General features: G+C 45.2%; 1 protein-coding gene across 4 annotated transcripts in view; it reads right to left on the bottom strand.

Annotated features, from left to right (window-relative positions):
- Nucleotides 1-2,701: 2,701 nt before the first annotated feature.
- The window catches only part of LOC135896623 (oviduct-specific glycoprotein-like), a 36,355-nt gene continuing 13,927 nt past the window's right edge, over nt 2,702-25,129 (bottom strand). The window contains exons 7-12 of one of the 4 annotated variants that reach the window (XM_065425101.1): nt 23,927-24,132; nt 17,866-17,972; nt 9,726-9,819; nt 8,570-8,767; nt 6,410-6,532; nt 2,702-3,046 (exon numbers count right to left, since the gene is read on the bottom strand). In XM_065425101.1, the coding sequence (XP_065281173.1) occupies nt 2,813-3,046; nt 6,410-6,532; nt 8,570-8,767; nt 9,726-9,819; nt 17,866-17,972; nt 23,927-24,132 (962 nt within the window). In that variant the 3' untranslated portion in view covers nt 2,702-2,812. The remainder of the gene's footprint in view (nt 3,047-6,409; nt 6,533-8,569; nt 8,768-9,725; nt 9,820-17,865; nt 17,973-23,926; nt 24,133-25,129) is intronic. The other 3 variants (XM_065425108.1, XM_070532272.1, XM_065425117.1) reach the window with 3 other exon arrangements.

Here is a 25,129-nt window from a genome sequence, read left to right as displayed (position 1 = left end):
AACAAACAGCGCATTCTACGTGGGTTGAGTGCTGAATAGTATATGAATGGCGTCTGCATGGCACATCCAAGCACCGTACATTCATCAATTTTCGGGAGTCAACGTTGTAATCATGGCATGTATGCGGTGGGGAACATACTGAGAAGAGATTGAATGAAATGTACGTGTGTGCTTGTACAAGATGGCACCGCAGAGAAACCAACGGAAACAATGGCGCATGCGTGTGTGTGCGTGTGCGTGTGCGTGTGCGCGAGAGTGTGCGGGTGAATGCGAGTGCTGCTCGCGTGTAGTGGACTCGAGCGGCCATGCGCGTGGTCCCTTATACGAATTTATCCTTATACGAACAGCTAGCACTTGCTGTGTCTGAGCGAGTCTCACTTGAGGAAACCATCAGTGTTCCGTGAGAGAGCACAAGGAGACAAGAGACCTGCCGCGTGGAAGCATCGGGCTGTTCCGTTTTAGAGGCAGCGTATACTGTCTCACCTTGACAGCGCATGCTTACACATCTTGGTCAGAGAGAAAAAGAGAGAGAGAACTTTAATGACACGAAATGTAGAGAGTTCGACCTGAGGTACATTGCTCTGGCCAGGTATACTCTGCACTGGGTGAAAGGAAAAAGTTTTCCTCTTCCCTTTCAGCCCTTTCCCTTTCAAGAGGAGCATGATGGGCGATGATTACGACAGGAGGAGGATGTAAAACGTAGCGAGCAATTTGGTCTATTCAAAGCCTACAGTCCAGGCCCGTACTTTTAAAAAAGTTAAGTAAGACCTGGATAGCCTTCAAACTCAATTTAACGTCTGGCCAAGGTAAACGCAAGGAACATGCGGAGTGAGCGCTTGCACTCTTCTCAGATGAGGTAGGAGTAAAGCCGTTGAACAAGGCGACATGCACTGTTGCTTTACTGGTAAACTTTGAGAAATCACTGCTTGAACCTATCGCTTGCAAAATGAGTACCCAAGTCACACATCAGCCACCGGACGACAGTACAAATACCCAAAGTCGCAGCAATCAAAGCGTGCCACTTACGCTGCGGAGCGAGAAAGGAAAGCAAAGAATACATGTACCTCAACCAGCGCAATAAATATAAGCAGACCTAACTTGACCAGCATTGCTTAATGCCATGCTATGAATGTGATGCACCGACAAAACCTCCAGTGACTTTCAAAATGTTCACATGCATTAGATGAACGCAGCTGCCTCACTAACATGGTCATGACTCTTAATTCCGTCAAGTCTGCCAGAATTCTCGCCACAACAAACATTCAGGGAGTAAGGAAATCATTGATAAATCAAGTTCTAATCACACCGCCTGCATTGTTCTCCTATGGATTGAGGCTTGGTCCAGGGGTTTCTAGCATTGGGGACTGTATTTCTGAGTGTCCAGGAGCTACTAACAGTCTGGTCAGGTGCCACTACCCTAGTTCAGGGGCTACTATCATAGGGGACATAGCGGACACCAAGTGATATGTTCTTCAACAAAAGTCATTGGTGTAAACACCCGGCAACAATTATTAACGCTTTATTGTGTGGGGTTGTCACCCGTGCTCTTGCGATAAAGGAACGACAACACAGTAGCACAAACAATCTGAAGGACATTTAATGCACCTTTCATAGACTAATGCTTGCTAGCCGAGTTGCATATCCACAAAACATGCCAATGGGCGCACGACAAATCGCGGAAGTCTGACTCACCGCGACCGGATAACGAGCGAATATGTTCGCCCCATGCTGGACACCAACGCCTGGTCGTTCGTGCGTACGGTCACGCAAACGGTGGCACGTTCGAACGATAGTGTTCGTCCGTCCGGGGTAGGCCTTGAAAGGCGGTCTTGCATATGCATGGATCGGCGCAAGTGCAGAACATCTGCGCCGCTTGCCGAATCCGAGCCAAAGAGACAGAGCCTCTTCCTTTTTGCGCCCAAGTAACCCCGCCGTTAGGTGGCATTAGCAGAGCAACATTCGCGCCATCCCTCGTACTACCCTGCAAGCATACCGACCAGCGAGTAAATCCAAGCGGCGAAGCCAGATTACGGGAGACGGGAGCTATGCGAGAAAACAACCTATCAGGGGACGCGTGAGTCGCCCATCCCCACAATTGATAATAGAAAGGAATGGATTTAGACTGAGAATGAATAGTTCAAAATTATTATATTATTTAGAAGATGAAGGAAGGCACAAAAACTATATTTTCTTAAGCAATTCACAGAAAACCGCAACTTTATGATACAGATAGTAAGGTCAATTGGCCACTATTTCATTTTCTGAACGTAAGAAGTACATAGCATAATCATCACTGTTTTAAGCAGGAAGCTTAAGTTTTAATAGCAGATTCAGAAAGGTTCACAAAAACATGAAAGCAGTCTGGCGGTCCTTAAATGCAAAAATAGGAATTCGTGCTATTCGTAATTGGTATTGTGCTATTGCAGATGTAGGCATTACGAACAATTTGTGCTGCATTTCTTTTGTCGTTTAATTCAGTTTCCCTTCGACAAATAACACTCGGACTTCCAACGTCTACCGTCTACCATCTGCCACAGGACTGCATACGTAGGCAGGTGATTACCCAAAGACGCCACAATGAAAACCTTTAGCACAGCTAATAAACACCCATCGCAAGCGTTTATTCATAGTATACTCATTTCAAGCGCCGTGAACGACATGCATTTCAGATAACGCGAACAACGCACTTTCGTCATAATCGTTCATATCAGCTCAAAATTCAAAGTTTATCAAGTGCTACAAAAAGCAATACGGAGTCCCTAAATATAATTAAAAATATGAAACAACGCGACCGTGGCTAGCTACAATCTGGCTAGACGATGCCAACACAGCTGGTCCTTCCACTCTCGCGCACCACGGTCAGCCGCACGCGGGGAGCCATCCACCGCAGCTTGCCGTCTCCACTGCGTTGGAATTGCCGGAACTGGGTATCCACGGCGTCGAACAGCGTGTCCCGAGGGCCGCACTCTGGCGACGCTCGGAAAGCGTCCAACCCGAGTTGCTTCAGCGCCACGCCTAGCAAGCGGTGGGCAGCAACGAATAGCATCTGCGAAAAGCGGCACGCGGTTAGCAACCTCTCCAGTCACATCGGACTCCCGTGAAGCGCGCCAATAGTCAGCGAGATCTCGTAACGACTAGGGAACAAATATTCCCGCGCGCGCTGCGCTGAAGGTAATCATTCGAGTTCCCGTAGACAGACGAAAATAAGGCAGCACAGATCACGCGGTTCTCTCTTTTCCAGTTTTAGAGAGGATGCCAGTGAGCTGACGCTCTGCGCCACACCATGGACTTGGACTACTGCGCTTCATGAATTGCAGCCTGCGCAAGGCCACGAGGACAGGTTGAGGCTTTCTTTGTTGAAATGAGCCAGAAAGCTAAACAAATCTTTTCTTTTGCAGCGAACAGCTAATACTGGAAATACTTTTAAAACAACAACAGGGGGGTGAGGGGGGGGGGGTCAGGGCCGGGCACTTATGTGCCACCACGGTGCAAACTCGGACGGAACTTCTGCAGGATGGTGTACTTGCTCTGACGTCAAGAAACGCAAATTCGTGAATTCTGCGCATTAATGCGCAGAATTCATGAACTCTCGGCTTACGTGTACTTTAGACTAAGTTAAAGGAGTGCTCATACGAAATCCTTTTAAGTAGCCGCCGACTTCATAATTACTGTACGAAGACTGAATTCCTCAAGAGAGCAACAAGTAGTTATGTACAGCACCACTTACGTGACCCGTCAGGGATGCGCCCCAAGTGCTGAGCTCTAAGCACGTTTAAAAGGATATATTGATTTTTTTCATCGAGATTGGAGGCCGCGGACCATGTCACAGAATGCGCCATATTTCCTATTTCAGGTCTATGCTTGGCATGGAAAGGCAAAGTAACTCGCTCTCCCCTCTGTTCCCGTATAATACTGAATGGAGACCGCTTTCCCCAAAACGGTCATATCGTGTGTCCGAACGCCTCAGTGGTGTCTGATGCCTTTAATCTACCGCAACAGGTTGCTCTCACGCCGATAGTAAGTTTTTAATGCATTAGCATTAAGAGTGTCAGAGTGGGAAAAAGTGCATGTATGTGTGAAGTGTGGGAAACTGGCCGCACTCTGCAGGAATCACTTCGCCATAACCCACCTGCGAAGCCCGATAGTTTACAATATGCGACAGGAAAGCAACTTGCGAATGCGAGGCCGCCGTCGTTTATTGGTAGCATTCGATAGGGCCTCTCCTTCATACTTAGTATAGGCTGTCAGGTGATGGCGGGTTTGGTGGCCTTCTGTGGACCCGTCAAGAGATGTTGTCCACGCTGCATTGGCCTCTGGATAGGCGCTGATGGATGGGTGGTAGTTAACTCGCGGTAACCGTATCATTAACTGCGATTCCCAGGTCGCGATTGTTCTTTGGTAGCCCTTGGATTGGGACCTCTTTTTCATCCTTAGCTCAGGCTGGCAGGTAATACTGGGGTGGCGGCCTCTTTTCGGACCAGCGAAGAGTTAGTATTGACGCTGCGTTGACACCTGTATAGGTGCTAATGGAATGGCGGGAGTTGGCCTTGTGGCAAACGCCCAATTAGCGCCTTTATAGGGTTGAGACGTAACAATGATGACAGACGTCAAATAGACGGGTAAAAATGACGGAAGGAAGATGAGAAAAAACAGTAAATTTCCTTTTCTTTCTGCCCTTTCTTTCGTGGTAGTTGCACGACTATTTCAAGTCCATTCTGCTCGGCGGCTCCGAGTAGCTAATGCCAGAGGGATTGTTGGGCAGCATCTTTTATGAGCTTCCGAACTAGGCGGTCTCCAGCTATTTAAAAAAAAACGGGGGGGGGGGGGGGGGTCTGTTCTTTTTCGGCATACTAATGCAGCTTGAATTCCCACGCGCCATATTGACGTGGTGAGGTTTCGTGGTTTCGTGACATAGCGTGACTGACCCGCGAAGTAGGCGCAGCCCGAAATCTTTTGACCAATACCGGTAGGTTGAAGGCGAAAAAAAGAGTAGAATCGGAAATGTGTATTTTTGTTTTGTTCCGTCTAATCATGTATATTCACTCTGTACACGGCTTATCAGATCAGCAGTTTTCGACGTTTTCCTGACGTCACGTGACAGACAATCGTAACAAGGGGGGGGGGGGGGGAGTGGCCCGAAAAAAGCGTTGTCCAATGATCGAGGACTGATCGCAGAAATGGAACAAGACAAGTTTGGTCTAGCTTTACGTTACAGCACCCCTGAACGGCACCGTGGCTTCCGCTACTGGCTAGAGCATTGCGCGTGCACGCATGCGTGTTACGGCTGAGCAGTTGTGTGCATAGGACACAGCGGTGCGTAGAAATGTGCTCGCAGGAACACAAAGCAAACGCGAAACCAAGTCCACCTGGTCGTTTCATTGGGCGGCGACAAACACCAATGGTTTCACCGCTGGGCTCATCTCGAACACCATCGTGGTGCGATGCCCGTAACCGCGCTGCCGGCGTTCCACATCGTGTCATCGATGCAGCACGCCCGTTACCTGCCAAAGTTATGTTCCTGTTGCTGAGGGGCAGGTTTCTGGCGTGCTGAATAACGCCACGTCACCTCGGAGTACTGTTAGAACACCATGCGAGGAGCTGCTGCACAACGCTAAACCATGCTCTGGCTATCGATGCTTCGCTATCAGGTGAAACTGAGAATTTTTGTTGTTGTTGTTTTTGCAGCCCACCGTTGGAATGATGATAATGCGGCGGAAAAACAATCCTGCAACCTCGTCCCCTGCAACAAAGCCATAGACAACGCGGCGGGAGAAGGAAAGGAAAATAGGCACCGAAGTCTCATTCAGAAACGAAATACCTTGTATTCTCAAATGCATGCATCCTGTGCGTCTAATTCCTCTTCACCATTTATCTGTGTCCCATATATATATATATATATATATATATATATATATATATATATATATATATATATATATATATATATATATATATATATACATATATATATATGCGCTTTTATTGTAGGTATATGCACAAGCAGGACATGCCAATGTTTAAGATGTTGCCAATTTATGCACTGTCCCACAGCATAAGTGATCAGTCGCCGGTAGAAAAAAAGGGGGACCTTAGATTCGAATAACACGGTATCGTGTTCCGGTTAAAAATATTTTTTTTGTCACAACTAAACACGTAAGAGCAAAACGTGTTTATTGCATCCAGCTCACCTCTGGTTAGAGCCCACCTCCGCAAATCTGTTTTAGCTTTGCTTGCAGAGTGACAATGTAAAGACCGCATTCGTGCGCCCTCGAAACATTTGCAAAATTATTTTGTCTTGAGGCACGACGACAGTCCCAGCGTGCCGCAGTCGGCGACCTTACTCATCTGCGCAATATACTTCTGTAGCGATACCTCTCTGCGACCGATGTTCGATGTCATGCGTACTTGCCTTGCAAGTGATGCTTTCCCTTGTTTCCAGAACAATGAATCGTCGTTCTTTAGACTCCATGAAATAGTAATCGTCTTCCTGCCAGGCCTTCAGCCACGATGTATCGTTTAAGGTTTCACACACCTGCAATAAGCTTGTAGCTGTCGAATCAAAGTAAACAATGCGGGCCTGCCACTCAACTCCCATATAATATAATATCTTGACTATGCCTTATAGGAAATGATCTAATCTGTGCATGGACATGGAAAAGCAGTCCTTCGTTCTCGATGGCTTGGCATGGACAGCGCAACAACAAAAGCGTTAAATACAGTTAAAAGAGATTTAAAAAAAAAGAAATGCGCATAATGTCGTACAAGAATCCAGCTACCTGATTCATATATGACAAGCACCTTCATAAACGAAGAGTTATTTCTCTACAGTTCATGGCTGAGATTTTTCCACAGCGTGCGACTTCCGTTACTCTTATACAAGGTGATCATTGGGAAGTTTTCAGTATTCTTAAAGATAGCCGGTTGCAGACATCGCAGTTTTTGTCCTTGAGCCGCAATATTCGGAGGCGGACTTTACTTGCACAAGAAATCGAAACACAGTACCAAGTAATTAAATATCCACTGATTACCTTCTTAATTATTTTCTTTACGGCCCTTATTGCAATTTGAGAATTCCAGTTGGCGAGTTTCTAAGGCGTATCCACTTGATATGAATTTCCAGAATGACGTCAGTTTGGAGATATGCAATCTCAAACGTACCAGTTTTTGATGTACTTTTATTGTGATAGCAATTATGTGGACACTCCATGCGCATTTCTGCCGTCGGCGTGATATTCCGTATAAAGTACCAGGGGGATAACACTGTCGTCGCGCCCCCTACACTGTATGTGTGAGTGAAAGCGTGCGAGGGGAGCCGACGATCGCGGCTCAATCTCGCCCGCGCGAAAGGGAGGAGAGCGGGGAGGAAGCGCGTCGTCTTGCGTCGCGCGCGAGGCCTCTTGGGGAGGAGAGGTGGCGTTCCACTGTGGCTGCAACTAGCTGCAACGGCGGATGTGGCGGCTATGCGCGGTCGTGCGGCCATATAGTGAGAGCGATATGCATTGGAGACATAGGCTACAGGTGCGTCGACGGCTCGTATCTTTGTGTCTGTTGTGTGATCTCGGCGCTGAGTTTACGTTGAAGCGATAGACAACATGAATATCAATTCGCTGGCTGCTGCTGCCGCGCTTGCTCACGCCAACTTTTCGACAGCGTGTGTCTCCGGTCATTGAGTGTGACGCATTCATGTTTGCTTTGCGCGCTGACACCATGCTTGTTAATTTAGTTAGCAAGCGAATGTTTACCAGTTTACCGGCCGATAAAAGTGCTATTCTTACTTCGTAGGGCTGTCTGCTAATTTGATATGGCAATCGACGCTTCGCCTTTCCAGCGAAACTGTGACTATTTTTCTTAACAAAACGCTCTTTTATACATTAAACCACGAAAGTAGCCGGAACGCCCGGGTATTTCATCTCACAAATGGGGAAATATTTCGAAAGTGGTGTCATCCTGGAAATGCAGTTCAAGTGGAGACGTCTTGAGAACTCGCCTGCTGCAGTTCCTATATTGTAATATGTGCCCTAAAGCAATTATTAAAAAGTTAGTTTGTATATTTTTGTAATGTGCTGAATATGTTTCGATTTCTCATGCTAGTAATGCACGCTAATTCAGATACATGGTCTCAAGGACACGAAGCATCCTATCTACCACAGGTGATCTTTAAAAACTCGAACTCAAAAGTAATCACCCCGTTTATCAAAGTGCTCGAAGCATAGGGATTCACCTGCTGTTCTTCCTTAGTGGCTATGGTGTTCGATAGCTAAGCGCGAGGTTGCGCGATCAAATACTGGACGTGGGGGCAGCATTTCGATGGGGGCCCGTGTACGCGTGTACTTAAATTTAGATGCACGTTAAAGACTCCAGGTGGTCCATATTTCCTGTGTCCCCCACTATGGCGTGCCTCATAACCAGATCCTGGTTTTGGCACGTGAAACCCCGTAATTTAAGCATAGGGCTACCTAACGCATACTTGCCGGCGTGTCCCCACCCTCGCTTCATCTTCTGGGCAAGCGCAGCACTTGCCAGTTCATAGGAGTAAACATGACAATTGCACTGAAGAAAGCACTGGCACCTCGAAGAAGGCTCTGATGCCTGGCGAAGAGTGGTACTGGGTTTTCGCGGCCACTCCTCGGCAGCCGATGCCTGCGCAGACGCTGGTAGGGCTGGGCAACTTTTCCCTCAGCTCGAACTCTCGCGACATGAACGGTACTGTGGGCACCAGCCGAGAGAGCGATGCCGTGCGGGCGTACACCATTCCAAGGGTGCTGTTCTGCAGGGATCGTCGGGCGCACGGGTCTCGTGATGTCCCTCTCGCTGGAAGGCGTCACGGTGCGCCAAAGTGTGCGCCATCGACTTCCGATTCATGTGACGTCGATGGCGTACTTTTGCGTATATCGTTCTAACAATATAACGAGGCTACACGTAAGTCGTACCTTAAAAAAAAATTACGAAGACAAGTGGGCAACGGCAAAGCTGCTACGAGTACCTTATAATACTCCACTCGTACCTTTAATATTCCTCTAGCGTTTCAATATTGCAATATATATATATATATATATATATATATATATATATATATATATATATATATATATATATATATATATATATATATATATATATATATATATATATGTGTGTGTGTGTGTGTGTGTGTGTGTGTCAGCATCCAATTGCTATTGCAATATTGAAACGCTAGAGGAAGATTATAGGTGCCAGTGTATATATAGCTATATCTATATATATATATATATATATATATATATATATATATATATACATACATATTAAGTGTCCTAATGCTGTTAGTATGCAACACTCAAAAACATCCTGCATCTACTGCCAAGATAAAGAAGTTTGGATAAAAAGAGCAAATATACACGAACGCTGACGTTCATGATATATAAGCACATATATTGACTCCAGGATGCCGCATTCATCTATAATTAAGTCAGTAATTTTCTTTATCATCCCTCCTGTTTGCAATAAAGCAGTAATTTTTTGCCCTGCTTGGTGATACCGTTTCAAATGAAGCGTGCTTCTTTACTACCCTTCTTATTCGGTGCTCTTTGTGCTTAGAGTATCTAAAGAGAGTGAAGCAGATGCTGCAACTTTTAGCACCTTATAAAGCCATCCTTGTTGGTGCAGACAAGCACCGTAATATTCAGTTAACTGCGCACAGCACAGACGAATCTCCGTCGCCCGTCGATATTGCAATGTATTCTCACCCACGAATTTTTCCCGTAAAGTGGCGAGTGGGCTGACGTAACCTGATCATCCAGCGAGAGGCCTTGCGTGTTGAGCACCAAGAAGTCGACTACCCTGCGTGAAGTACAATCAATGGAGAATGTCTTAATCACTGCAATGCGTACCAAAACATGAACACTACAAAACTACAAAAGAAAGAAAAGGAAGGAGGAAACGATGAATTCAGTGCTGTTGCCCACAGTTTATCGCTAAGAAAAACCCACACAATGTGAAAAAATACTAAAAAGCGTAGGGCGTTTCGTTCCTTCGGGGAGTAACTGCGTTGCCACAACCACTAATTCCTAAAGGATGAACTATTCGTCCCTTAAAGAGCCCCTTACCACGTCTGGAATTTTGAGCTGAGAAGCGTAGTGCTTACAATGCGCTCTCATAATCGTGTCTACTAAGAATTACATCGCTGCGCGCTCAGAAAAGAACCCAAACATCAATCTAAACGCCATCTGCACTTCTCCTCGTGGGCGCACATCTTATTTGTGTAATCTGTCGTTTCGATAGACGAATTAAAGTTTAGAGCAATAATAGAACACAGAAACCGAATTTCTGCGCGTTTTTGTTCTACTTCGCGCAGCAGCAGGAAAGATGTACGTCCATTTCATCTGCTTGTTCCCACGTCGCGTTGCCGCGCGCCCTGAGAGCGAAAGTATGTCCTTTTCTCCCATGTTCCAGCACGCGATCGTGCTCTGTGACACGCTTGCGTCTGGCTTAGCGTTCGTGTAGCATTGATTTATAGCGCTAGTCAATTGTACTTGTGCACAGCGCGCAAAAATATGTCCTGCGCGAAACGAGACAAACGCAACGAACGGAAATGCGCTGTGCAGCAAAAAATAAAAATAAAAAATAAAGACAGCGTGAAGAGAAAAGAAAAGGCGATGACCGTGACGTATGCGTTACACGATGCTCTAGATCCGGTATGGGAGAATGCAGGGAAGGAATTCCGCTTGCGGAGTCTATACGGGGCAAGTGGAAGGAGTTGGCGGTGACGCTCGCCTCCTGAAATAATGGGTTCGCGGCACTGAAATCTATCGACCATTCATGAAACAACTTGAACAAGTTAAAATAGAGGACAAGCAAGAATTCCAGCGTATAACGAAAATTTGCTATGTGGCCTGGTGAAGGGCCCTGGATGACTAACGGCAAGAGTGTGAGCTGTTAGGCCGCAGCCGTAGTGCCTGTTAGCGGCGAGAATTTGGAGTGGCGCCCTCTCAAGAGTGACGTCACGGCCAGGATGCCGCTCGCTGCGGCTCGCTCGGCTGCCGCGCGCGCTCGTTCCCGTCGTGTATGCCGGGGGTATGGGTGGCTCGAGCCGTACTGATTGAAGGGCATGTCGGCTTCTTTCTGCTGCCATGCCTAACCCACAGTTTCTTCTTCAAAAGCGCGTGAGTCGAGAAAACTTAAGGCTTAGATATCGCAAGCTCTGTAGCGTTGAAGGGGTCTACTAGTTTTACAATGCATATATGCGCCGTGTCTGTCCATAAATTTCGCGTAAAAAGTATGTCTGCAAATTAACATGCGCAGTTGTGCCTGATGCTTCGCTAAACACCTAACACTCCCTTAGTATTTAGCTATGAGATAAATTGCATTTTACATGGAAGAAAAATCTTGGTCAACGGCATCAACATGTTATCCGTGTTAGAAAGACACTGCCCAGTGAAGCTGCCGTAACGATTCTTATTACTATTTGGCGTCGCTCTAGTCAAGTGTGGCCATCTATTAATGTGTAAAAAACGAGTTAAGCGCGCATTAATGCGCGCCTGTTTCTTTCTTTTATTAATAAATGGCCATGGATACTTGACTATTTCTTATGAAGAAGTTTGCTGCTACTTTCAAAAAGCCTCTCTGAAAAAGGCCTACAAAAAGCGAATTGCTCATCGCTGCTAACACGACGGCGCGTCATGTAGAGTATTTACGTAGTTAATTCACAAATGCCATAGTAGCAATCACTTGAGAGAAAAGTTTCGTGGTTAAGATCGAGAGCCAATCAATTGCAAGCGATGAACTGTTTCATGGTGGCTCTCAGTAGCCTTTAGCGACAGTATGGCACACCCCTCACGCAACGGTAGCATCCGACTGTCGGTGTGGCGAGGCACCCATTGTTCGCGAAATCCATCAGTTCACTACAACTTCGAATTGAAACAATAAAACATTTTTTCACAGCGCCAATTGAAATGCCTAAAGTATTCTCGAGGTACTACTGCGCAGGTTAGATTGCCTAGAAAAGGAAAATTCAAGTACCTTCTGCCTCACCACGTCTCGGTCCAGCGTTGTTTAATTATGCAAACGGAGAACTATTCGCTACGTCGCTGCATAAACGTGAACCTCGCAAAACCTTCATAAAGGAAACACCACAAGCCTTGAATATTTGACTTGATTTTTGACCCTCCACCAGGGAATTAAGATATTTTCTATATGTCCCATACTACACATGATTTACGCTTCGACGTCTTTCTGCCTGCAACCATATGGTCCAAAAGGCATATTTCACACAAAAAAAAATAGTACTGCACTTGGGGTGGCATGTCAGGCGAACAGGCAGGCTAACCTCTCCAGCATATCATTGAAGCTTGTATCTCTCGGGTTATGCTAGCTGGCATTGTTTTCTGTCGAAAAAAGTTGTATTTAAAGAAGTGCAGTGGTTTGAAAACTGACGATGCGCGCAAAGGCTGATGGCGAAACTGCCGTGTGGTCTACAAGTTTCGAGATATCCTTGGGTTCTCGTAGTAACCACTGAATGTGTCCGGTAATTCAACTGACGACTGTAATACCCTCGAAAAGTTATATCAAAATGAAGGTTCATAATTGTGAGCACAGTTTATGCCTATATTTCAATTGCCACATCCTCCTGCGAAGTCAATACAATTTTTTTCTCATGGAACGATTTGCCTGGTCAACAGGAGAGAGGACAGAATTCCTAAATAAATCTTGCAAAAATATCTGTTTGCTGATAACAAAGAAGGACTTAAACAACGCGAGCGAGATGAAGTTCCGTCGATTGGCCAGATATTTTTGACATCACGGGCAATACGTGTCACCAAAGGTAACAAACTTTGCTATTCTGTTGCAAGGGGTGGTGGTGGTGGTGGCGAAAAACTTTTAGTGGTCGTACAAAAAGTACAAGGAGGTATGTTCGGGACCATCCTTAAATGGGCGCGAGATTCGTAGCAAGGAGAGCAGTACATATTGTCACGTGGTCGTGACGCCAAAGAACGCAGTAGCAATACTGTGAAAGGCAAAAACTAGCTTTTATTGGGCGAACCTGTGCCCACAAAACAGGCTACACTTAATGCACAACGAGAGCGGCGAACACAGTCGGCGATCGTCGTAAATCTGATCAGCGGGTCAAGCACGTCGGCTTTTATACAGCAGTCATCGAATGTTCCAGACTAAACGTTGGGACCCGCATGCCTTCTACAATGTTCTACACCATTCGTGTCAAGCGATGAAATCAGATAACACAAGGTTCGGCGACAACAGACAGCAGATAGAAGCATCGATAACTTTCCAGAAACTTCGGATACATGCAGGCGTGACCCGCGCTGTGCGATAACATTTGTTAGGCGGCAAAACGTGTCGCCCGAAAAGACAAGTACACGTGTCAATATGGTGCTCGGTAATCCGGAGTCCCCCGCTACGGCATACCGCATAATCGGATCGTGGTTTTGGCACGCTAAGCCACCGAATTTAATTTTAGCACATCTCAAATGCCAATTCGCAAAATTGTTCACGTCCACGCGTATCACATGACTGACCATAACCGCGACTATGATCTCCTCAGCCCCGGTGGTCCATATATGAAGAGTTGTGGTTGTTTTTAGGGAGCCCGTGAGTCAGGCTTTCAGGAAGTTCTACCAAAGCGACATCTTGTAAATATTGCGCCAAGGGCACAAAACTTTTTGAGAGTAATATATGTCTATCGCGCCCCAGCTACCTGCACAAATAACGTCTGTATTAACGCAGTGTACCAGGATTGATGTGAGGGAATTCCGTCTACTTGATTGTTCCAACTAGCGTAGGGATACAAACCGTATGAGCTGCGCTTGTTATGGGAATCACACCTAAGCGCGGTAGCTCATTAGGGTATGCTCGCAAAAGGCACTCTGTCCGATACATTTCCTTTAGAAAAAAATTGGAAGACGCTTAAGTTTCGCCTTAAAGAGTAGAAGGCGATAGCATTCAAAGACCCCTGACTGCTTTTCACGCTTCCCGGCGACGGCAGCTTATGTAAATGCTTACCGAGAGAGAGACAACTTCATGCAGTCGCCTGCAGAACGACACCATGACTAAATGGCGCCGTGACGCGGGCCCTGACGTCTTCTCAGCGGGTAGTCTCTACTCAACTCCAGCGCGTGTTACTCCCGCGGTTGGTCGCCTGTGGGGCAACGTTCCGTCGGTTTCGCTCGGCCTTTGTCTTTCAAGAGCCGCCGAGACCTGCTGGACGGCCCAGGTTTGGCTTTCGTGGTCGTAGCATTCCGCCGCAGCCGCGAGTCGCGGAGGAATCGTTGTACTTGTCGAAGTCTCATTGGGCCCCAGAATGGCCTTGTTGTCTTTCGTTAGGGTATCTTCGTCAATTAAATGCTTACCGAGAAAGACTGGAGGCGAATGCTTTGCACGAAGGCGAGGTTTCTGGTATAAACGCAGCCTCTCGCGTGGGTCGGGGTCAATCTCTTGTTATTGGGTTGCACTTTTAATATTTATATCTGAGAAGATGTAACATAAAAGGCATGCGCCATCGGTGTTTCTACTCATGACATTTGTTGCTGGGTCGCGGTTCTCAAAATTCCGAGCCATACTTTTGTAAAGAATGAAAGACAAAGTATGAGCAACTTTAGTGACAGAAGAGTGGTTAGGTTTGGTTCGGGATGGTTTTGCCGAAACGACTGCCGATGCTCAGGCTCAGGCGCCATGCTCTTGAGAAATGTGGAAACATCACTGAAAACTCATACAACACGAGTTCGCAAGTGGTAAGTGATCCACAGTAAACTGTTGGGGTATACTAGCTGCTCTTGTCCTATAACGAGCGCATGCTATTTTATATTCATCACGTGTAGTCATGGGCATGCATGATTGCTAGAGCACAACCTATATATTACGAGACACAGTGACAAGGCGCTCTCAATAAGCACTACTTCACCCGTACGATATTTTCAAAAATATTCCCATTATTACAAACCTTTATGAGGAGTTATCAATATGTTAACATAAGATTTGGCATCTTTATGTATTCTCTTTGCCCTGTAGCACTGAACACACTAGTGTTCTTTGTTTGTTGTATGCATTTATTTATATTAATTGACACACTTGGTGCTGTATGGGAGTCTTTTACCGATCTGACGCCGAATTCACACAACTTTTCGGTCGTAAGAACTTTTTGTCATTGGTTGACCACCTTTGCTAACAATATGTCCAGAATCAGGATTTCCTACAAATTCTTTTACGAACAATCCCAGTGTAAAAGCGTTTTGTGAATACGGGCCCTGAACTCTTTGACAACGTAACAATAACAAGAGCCCGTATATCCTGCTTATCTTACGATGCACTTGCCGTTGCTTTTAATGATTCGTCGACTAAGCTAAGACGCAGCAAATAGTTTACTCTAGTTGCCAACTTAGGTCTGCACAGGACAGATAGAATATTAGAATTATACGAGTGGCGCTTCATCTCACAGTTTAGTTTTTGCGAACTACGCTCACTCTGCTAAGTTTGTGGGAATATTTGCTTGACCATCTTAAACTTTAAATAACATATAGAAAAGCTCCCTTCCTCATTTAGCCAGCAAGCGCTATTACCAACTGACACGGCTTTTTGATGCAGAACGAGGAGGCTTCGCCATCTAGCGAATGATCGACAAAGGAAACGGCCGCCGCATTCCGCGTGTGCCCCCTTCATGATTTTGTTACATGCAAGCCATGATTTTAGCAGCTCGTTCCAACGTATGAACAGAAATACATGTTCGGCAGACGAAGTGGATCTCGAATGAATAAGCTCAATCAGTTTTCATGGTGCTCCTAGGTGCTTTTATTCAGCCTTCGAGATGGCCGTTCCTGATGACACTACAACGATCTCAGGGGCCGCACATGCAGCGACTCGTTCACTTTGCGGGTCAGCAGATGGCGCAAACGTGTTCGTATTCTCTGTGAAATTGATCTAAAGCGCGCAAACCTTGAATTTTTGATAATCATACATGAGAAAACTGAGAAGACGCACGTTGTTCTCAATGATATATTTCCAATTTGAAGATATTTGAAGCTTTCTCGCTTCTCTCGCGTAGAAAAATGAAGCAAAATTTGAGAATAGTACATCTTAGAGAAAACTTGGCCAGAAGAAAAAGCATGAGTTGAGGTTGATCAGTGCGGTTTATAAAAAGCATCAGGTAACGATATATAAACTGTCCCTGATATTGTGCGCCAAGCGGTAAAGAAAATACGGATCCTATTGTGCGAATCAGATCAGAACCATGTTATTGAGTTTGTTTTCCCGCAGACAGTGTCTGATGGAGCTGCCATTCCACACGCACGAGTACGCAGTTACGGTATTTGTCATATTTCCCGGGCGTTCCTTTAGTTCAAGGAAAAAGCAAACACTGGCTGTGTGCGTTCCGGGAAAAATACAATTTCGACGTCACTTCTGATTCTGTGCAGGCGGCTAATAGACCATCTTCGCAATTAGAACAATAAAGAAGTTAGAAAATTACTTGTAGATAATAATTGGTAAAGTTACTGGTGCTTTACCAACAAGACTCAAAATAACATGCACTTACTTACACTCATTCACGCAGAATGGCTCGTTTTATGCGAAGCATATTACGAGAGCTCAACCCAGCTCCTCAGGCGCGGCGGTGTCGCCTTGAAACCACGTGACACCGTGACGTCATGACAGAGGAGAAGTGGCTTTGGCTCAACTCTTGCAAGACGGGCTGGGTGGGAATCGAACCAGGGTCTCCGGAGTGTGGGACGGAGACGCTACCACTGAGCCACGAGTACGATGCTTCAAAGCGGTACAAAAGCGCCTCTAGTGAATGCGGTGTTGCCTTAGAAACGAGCTGTTTCTAAGGCGTGCGTCTCTTGCTCAGGCGCACATTTCGTTGCCGCGCCGAACGCTGCTTTGCTCGACGCTCATCGCGTCCAATGCGGGGCGCGTAGTCGCTGCCCTGTAGCCCATTGTCTTACACCCCTTGGCGGGTCGACGGGAACGCTGTCGCGTTCCACTCTTGAAGGCGAAGCAGTAATGCATGAGTTGTTTCTTCGTCTAGCCGAACCAAATATAGCCAAGCAACAGCAGTTCACCAGGCTAAACAGTGGTTCAACAACTAAAATAAAGGCTAGTATGCTTCGCATCCTGGGCTTAACCTTACCTAAGCCACAGCCATTTTTTCTTCTTAAACTGCGCCACATGACCGCTGGTAGAGCCTGTACATAAGTTTGTTTTTTGTTTTTCTGCAAACAAGCTGAGTGCCACAAGGACCACCGACGTATTATCCTATTATATACGTATTTTTAGATGCTAATATTTTGATAAGATTGGTCCTGATGACTCCGTTTTGCTCTATCAGTCGGAACAATTTCTTTCAAATTTTGTTGTGAAGACGCGTTCCACCACGAACGCTTTCATACCATTTCTGTACCATTTGGGGAATGAATTGGACGGCGCGTTAAGCGTATACGCCGTACATGCTATGAGCATGACCTCGCAATGTTCATGCTGCTGTCTCCATACTAGCACTTGGCCGCCCCATGTGGCAAACAACCCATTTGGCGAGAGTAGAATAAAGAATTGCGCTCCGTGACTGTGATCAGAGACGGCATAGCACCTGTAGTGGTTTGCGCGCTTTTTTCTGCTGCGCTCTTAAAGACACTGATTTATGTTTTATTCCATGTGCGTTTTCCCACATAGACTAGTTGCTGTGATCCACGGTACCTTCTGGTTTCTAGCATGATTTGTCATTGTCAAAGCAACGGGCAGTCGACACGGCGTTCATTACGGGGTGCAACGCAGGCAACTACCATTCCTTTCTCCTGGCATAACACAGACGTTGAAAAAATGTACGTTTACTATAACTATTTTCGGGCCATAATTAAGAAGTCATACTTCGTTTCTAAGGCTCACCTGTGCAGCGCCTGCAAGTCCACTTGCTTTGAAAAGCTCGGAGTCATGTAGACATTTGCGCTCAGGATCCACAGTTGCGTCGCCAATGCCATCTGCCTTGATAAAGCCTGCAAAAAGGGCGTATTTTTTTTTCAATAAGTGGTGCACTAAGAAATAATCGCACCCACCACGGTTTCTATGAAATTCTGCTGCCGAGAAAAAGCTAGTGGATTCTATTTCCGGCCGTAGCGGTTACATTCCCAAGACGCAGAATATAAAGTTCTAATGTTCCAAGCTTTCGGTGCACTTTGTTTCAAAGGCCGTGAGTTTCTTTGGGGGTATAAACACAACCATTTCACTTCACTTCAAAAAAAAAAATCATACAGCAACCTATATTTATTTATTTATTTATTTATTTATTTATTTATTTATTTATTTATGATACCCTCAGGGTCAATAGACATTACAGAGGGGAGTGGTACAAAACACAGAAAAACATTATTTAACTACAAGAGGCAGCACAATGTTTCTAATTCTGCGATAGTAGTTATGAAGAGGCAAAATACATGTTACAAAAAATACCATAATATACAAAGAAGCAGTCCAGTTTTCCTAATTATACAATAATAGCTATAAAGAGGCAAACAAAAACAACATGTTACAGGGCATTGGTTAATGAAGTCACAAATTATTCATGATCTGAAATTGTTACTACCAATTTGGGAAGGCAATTCCAATCATTTGATGGGCGTGGTATGTAGGAATGTAGGAATGATTCTGTTTTACACAATGGAATGCCAACTTTATGAGCATGATCCAAACGGTGCGAAACGTAATGGGGAGGAAGTATTAGTAAATTACGCAGGTAGGGATGATGATACAGTTTGTGAAAGAGGCTTAAGCGAAGCATCGCACGTCGAGAAGCAAGCGTAGGTAGATTAAGGTTAGCTTTCATTGCCGTGATGCTCGCGCTACGGCTGTAATTAGGGAGTATAAAACGGACGGAATTATTTTGCACCATTTCAAGCGTATGTACCAAATTATTATAATGCGGATCCCAAACCGAAGCGGCATATTCTAACTTAGGGCGAATGAGTGTTTTATATAGCATTTGTTTGAGAGACGAAGGCGATTTTGCAAAGTTACGACGAAGATATCCGAGCATGCGATTAGCGTTGAAGACAACATGAGAGATGTGAGTATCCCAGGTTAGATTGCTACTGATGTGAACTCCGAGGTACTTATATGAAGATATGCTGTCGAGTAGTGAATTATTTAGGTGATAAGTAGGTAAACTAGTAATCTTTCTAGACACTCGCATGAATTTGCATTTTTTAATGTTTAGTTCCATAAGCCATGTATTACACCACTCAAAGACTGCGTTAATGTCAGCTTGAAGAAGAGCGGTGTCATTTGAACTTGTCATTTCTCGGAAAATTACGCAATCATCTGCAAACGAATGAACTGATGAGGAAACGCAGGATGGTAAATCGTTAATATAGATAAGGAAAAGAAGAGGACCGAGGACAGAGCCCTGCGGCACACCAGAATGGACTGTGCATTCTTCAGAATTCATGCCGTTAGCTGAAACAAACTGAGAACGGTTAGCAAGAAAACTTTCAATCCAGATTAAAATACAGGGATCGAGCTTAAGTAGTCGTAATTTATAGATGAGCAGTTTGTGACACACTTTGTCAAAGGCTTTAGCACAGTCAAGGAAAATGCAGTCAGCCAAGGACCTATTGTCAAGAATGGTGTTTAGTTTGTGTACAAAAAGTGTTAGTTGGGTTTCACACGAGTATGATTTGCGAAATCCATGCTGTGATGGTGCGAAAAATGAATTCGACTCCAAAAAACTAGCAAGATGAGAAGCCAAGATATGCTCTAGTATCTTACAAGGTATACTTGTGAGCGAAATCGGTCTGTAGTTTAGAGGGGAATGCTTATTGCCTGATTTATGAATTGGAATTACCTTCCCGACTTTCCACTCGGATGGAAGAAAACCATCGTGCAATGATTGCTGGAAAATTATAGTTAAGATTATAGATGTGTAACACACTGTGCTTTGAAGGAATTTCAAATTAATGTGATCACTACCCGGCGCAGAGGATGGTTTTAGTGACCTAATGATGCTCGCGACACCATCATAGCTGATAATGACAGGGAACATTACATCATGGTCATATGGTCGTAGGTGTGGTGGAGTGGAATTGCTAGGTAACGAGAAATGTTTTGCGGAAACTTCATTTAGTACTCCGGGACACTGGTTGGCCGGTATAGCGTCACCATTAACGTCACTGAGCGCTATTATATTATTGTCTTTAAAATTAACCGTGTGCCAAAATTGTTTAGGGTTAGTTTTAAGCATACGAGGTAATGTGCTGCTTAAAGGGCCCCTGAAACGGTTCGGACAAATTTTGTAGGCGCGTAGGGTACAGCTTAAGTACAACATTCGCACCATAATTTAAGTGAAGCGTCACGTATTAATGGAGCTGCAAGCGATTAGAAGTTACCCTCCTCCCTAGCTATGCTTTTCCTCCTCAACTCGCTCGCCGAGCGAGCGGCACTAAGCTCCGCCTTCACTGGTTCAGCGTCACGATGCGACGTCACATCGCTCACTTCCGGTTGTTTAGGAGCACGCTCCCTCCCACGCGAGACCTCTCCGCTAGCCGCTTGGCCGTCGACCGAGAGCTATCGAAGCAGCGTGCGTTGCGAGCATTCTGTCGTAGCGCCGAACGTGTCCGGTACTCCGCTGAAAACAGGCAAGCTGGTCATTTCGGCAAATGACTGGAGGCATAAACTCAAGCTGATGAAGGAACTTTAGCGTAGACGTACGTGAGCAGCCTGATCGGTCTGCACGGTCCAGACACTTGCTGGCGCCGCGCTTAACCAGTCAAACAAAGCGCTAATATTGCTCTAACCAAGTGTAAAGCATTTTAAACATTTATAAATCAACGTGTTGATGATTACACTCCTGCGAAAAATACACACCAGCAGCAAAGAATACACTTCGTTGCTGCTACTGTGTATGGTTGAGCTCTGTGCCACCAGGTGGCTGCACCGTGCAGACCGTTCACATTTGCCCTTCTGCTCATCTCGTGGCTCATCCCGGCACAGTCAAGCGGCCAGGCCCTGTCCCCTTGCGCTTGCGTTTGCCCTAATACTATCGCGGCTTGCAGGTCGCTAGGTTTGCAGTCCACAAGGCAACAAAGTCGAATCATAGTGCTCGCGAAAAGACTGAGACCGACTCTGACCGCGGAGCTCTCGTCAAAATGGAGTACGTTGTAACACAAGCAGACGACACTTGCTGTGTGCCGGAAGTGCTGAAGTGTACTAAAAAACTATTCTTGTGTATTCTCTTTAAGTTATTTTCATTTTACAAAAACAAAGTAACTAACATTCCAACTATTACGAGCATCATTTGTTCACCATAAAGTTGGAAAAATTATCGACCACGCGCCCTGGTCAGCCAATCAGATAGCTCGCCCATGTGACGTAATATGGGTTATTTGCATCATATGGGTAGGGGCGGCTTAAAATTCCGCCGAGCAGTGCGCTGCGAACGGCAGCGATGTGTATTTTTAAAACCTTATAATAAATTACACGCTTTACGCAGAGCACTTAGATGCATCAATTAATGATCAGAAGAACCTACTCTAACGACTCAGTACGTTTGTAGAAAATCGCCAAAATCGTTTCAGGGTCCCTTTAAGAAGTTATCTTTGGCGTCTTTTAGGGCCTGCGCGTACTCATCGGCACTCATTTTGTAGGCTGTCCAATGAGCATTGGTACGGCTTAGTTTAGCCGATTTAAACAGGCGCTTCTTTTTATTAGACAAGCGTTTTAGCTGATGATTATACCATGGTTTCTTTAGATTAGAGGTGGTCGTGTAAATAGGGATATGCCTATCTGTTAATTCAATCACTTTATTAACAAAGATACTCCAGTTTGACTGAACATTACGGCATTCAAATTCACGCAAGTATTCGTCAAGGAACACTGCGAGTTCATTATTAATTGAAAGAAAGTCAGCCTTGTTATAATTTCTTAATGACTTGATCTTTTTAATCGGTTTAGGTCGCTCGAGGCAAACTTTAAATGAAAGTAGGCAATGATCGCTGATACCTGGCGAATATGTTAGGTCGGAAATAAGGTCGAGTCGGGTAGTAAAAACAAGGTCAAGTGTATTGCAAACAGACGTGGTTATTCTTGTCGGTTCCTTAACGATTTGGGTCAGCGAAAAGGTATTGCACAATTCTAAGAAGTCTTGCGCCATAGAGCAGTTAGGATACACTGTGGGGGGATCATTGTACCACATAATATTTGGCATATTAAAATCACCAAGCAAGAAAATTGGCACTGTGGTGTGACAAGAGCAAACACTATGAATGGCATCGTGTAAATCGCTCACAAATGTTGCAGTGAAATTCGGGGGGCGATAGAAGACACCCAAAATTATTTTTTGATGTGCTAGTTTAACGACTGCCCATACAATCTCCAAACTGGATGCAATTTTAATGCAATTTGAAGGGAGCCTTTTATTTATCGCCAGCAGTACACCGCCTCCTTGGCGTGTATCGCGGTCACAGCGGTAAACAGAAAAATCGCGCGAGTTCATGAATAATTCATGGTCTCCGATTTGTGGATGAAGCCATGTTTCGGTTAACGCGATAATGTCCGGCCCGCACGTGTCGATGGCCGATTCCAGTGCAACGCGTTTGTTGATAATGCTTCGGATGTTAGTAAAAAGAACTGAAGTATTCGATAGGTTGCGTTTGTTGACCCTGTCGCGTTCCTGTCTCACAGAGCGAGCAGGGGACGTCGACTGCCGAGGCGCATGCTCTGTATTGTGTGCAGCTCTGCGCGTTCGCGACAACTCGTTTTCTTTGACACATTGAATTATCGGGTCATAGTCATACTGTTTCTTATTTATTATTAACTTTTTGTAACGCACTTGGTAGGCGGGTGCGCCAGGTTGATCTTTAGCAAACTGGAATAGTTTGCGCCTCACTTCACGTGTGGCTGCACAAAAGTCTTCGCTAACACTTATATTTTTCTCTTTCAGTATTGCTCTTGCTGAAAGAACTTTTTCTTTTAATTTGAAATCAGAAAATTTGACGATCATAGGGCGGCATTTGTTTGGCGAATATGATCCTAAGCGATGTGCGCGCTCGATCGCGTTGTCCGACAGGACGTCAAGCGCACCTGCTAAGATGGACCTTATCTTGGACTCGGATTGTTCCCACGATTCTTGACAATCTGGAATGCCTCGAAGAATTATGTTGTTGCGCCGGGAGCGGTCTTCTTGCTCGTTCAGGCGGGATTCTAAATGGCCAAGATGGGCGTCAACCGACTTGACCAAGTCCTCTACGTGATCAACAGCGCGCTCTAGGAGCTCAAGCGATTTAGTTTTTGTTTCAAGCTCATCAAGCCTCTTCTGGATTGATGCAACTTGAGCTTCGATTTTCTTTGAAGATATTCTTCGATTTTCTTCGATTAGATATATATATATTTTATTTACGGTACCTCGAATTCAATGTCCTTCACAACGGAATATACGGACATTGAGGGGGAAAAAGGAACGTTGTTCATTTCAAAAATGAAAATTAGTCGAGCGTGGTTGGGCCCTTGGTCTCGGGCTGTACTCGCGCGAGCGGCCCGCAAGGCTTGGTCCAGGAGAGCCACTTGGATCTCCTTTCACTCGTCCGTGAGCCATGCCTCCCACTGCCTATTTACCAGGAGCGGTTGTGCTATGTGTGTATGGATTAGAAACATGTGATAGGCCTTTCCAGGCACTGCCCCGTGATGTGCGGTAGCGTGGGTTTAATAAATATATACATAAATAAATCCCGATGACGACTACTATTGGAAGGCTCGTGACCTCTCTTCGCCTCCTAACAAAGAAATGAATAGTGAAAAATGGCCACCAGTATAACGGGCGCCTTAATACTCCTGTGCCATTGTCAAGAACTGCTACACACTGGCTCTTTTAGTTTATGAACAATTCAATATTATTGTGAGGCCGGACAATCAGGCTGCGTCATATGTAAAAGCCGATAACTTTATCACGTGAGTCACCTACCTGGGCCAGAGCGTCATATCCGCGTGCAGCTGTTCCTTCGGCCATATCGAGTTCCACACCATCGAAACCATTCTTTATTGCCCAGTCGACAACAACTTGGGCAAATTGCTGCCAATTTGAAAATGCTTCGGTGACGTCTCGTACCATCACGGATACCAGTACGGGGAGACTTGGCCGTCGCAGAATTAGAAAATTCGCAAGGGACTCTGCGTGAAAAAAAGGACATCATGCAGGGCATGTAGCCATCCCCGAAACGTAAAGGCATAGACGCATGAGTGGTGCTTTTTTGTGCTTGCTGTATTTAAAGGGAAAATGGAATTTAGATTTCATCATTTATAAAGTGCAGGTCTGTTAGTGTATGCGGTGATCTTACGATCACAAGCTATATGCAGCCAAGAATGTGCGTGTATTTACCATACATGACTTAAAGATATCTGTAAGAAAACGGGAAATGGCAGCACACTTTTGCTTTTGTAGAAATTTAGGTGCGCTACGTCAGTCACAAGTCAGCCACTAGCTGCTACATGCCTGCGCAGTGATAAAGGAGTATAGGTAAGGGAACCATCTGCCACTTTATTTATGGACTACATGCATTGATGTGTAACCGAGAGCATATCATTGCAAGTGGCCATCCCAGCTGCAGTTTCTTTAGAAGTTACGTAAAATTTGTAATGTGTTATATATTTCCGAAATATATTGAATACCAGCATAAGAATGTTGGCACCATTCATAAGTGGTAGCGAAGGCTATGGTTCGCCGTTAAAACATACTTTTAAATAAATACAGTTTTAAGAGCAGCCAAGTTAATTTTTAATTGATGTTATTGCAATAAAAATGTGCTTACTTTTTAAAAGGAAAAGGTCCGGAAACCTACCAAGATGCTCTAAAATAGATATTTATGTTTCGGCTCCCCCAGGGGAGCCTAGTTTGTAATGGAACAAGTGGCAGAGCTGGCGCCCTTTTTATGTGCGGCTCAAGACATGGATCCATGACTATATATACAGCCAAGCTTGGGCTGCTTATTCCCGTTCTTTGTTCAAATATTTCAATTTCTTGGTGCAATTTGGCTAAGTACAGGAATTTTATTTATTTTTAGCAGTAATTTCGATGTCATAGGCTATCCCATGCGCGCTTTCTCCATGTTGTTCGTCGTTTCTACACCATCAATTTTCTTTCTCCACATTGTATTTTCTTAACGCGGGA

The sequence above is a fragment of the Dermacentor albipictus genome, chromosome 1 (genome assembly GCF_038994185.2).
Source record: "Dermacentor albipictus isolate Rhodes 1998 colony chromosome 1, USDA_Dalb.pri_finalv2, whole genome shotgun sequence".
Classification (NCBI taxonomy): Eukaryota; Metazoa; Arthropoda; class Arachnida; order Ixodida; family Ixodidae; genus Dermacentor; species Dermacentor albipictus.
The sequence above is the reverse complement of the archived record's forward strand: the minus strand, read 5'-3'. Positions and strand labels throughout refer to the sequence as shown.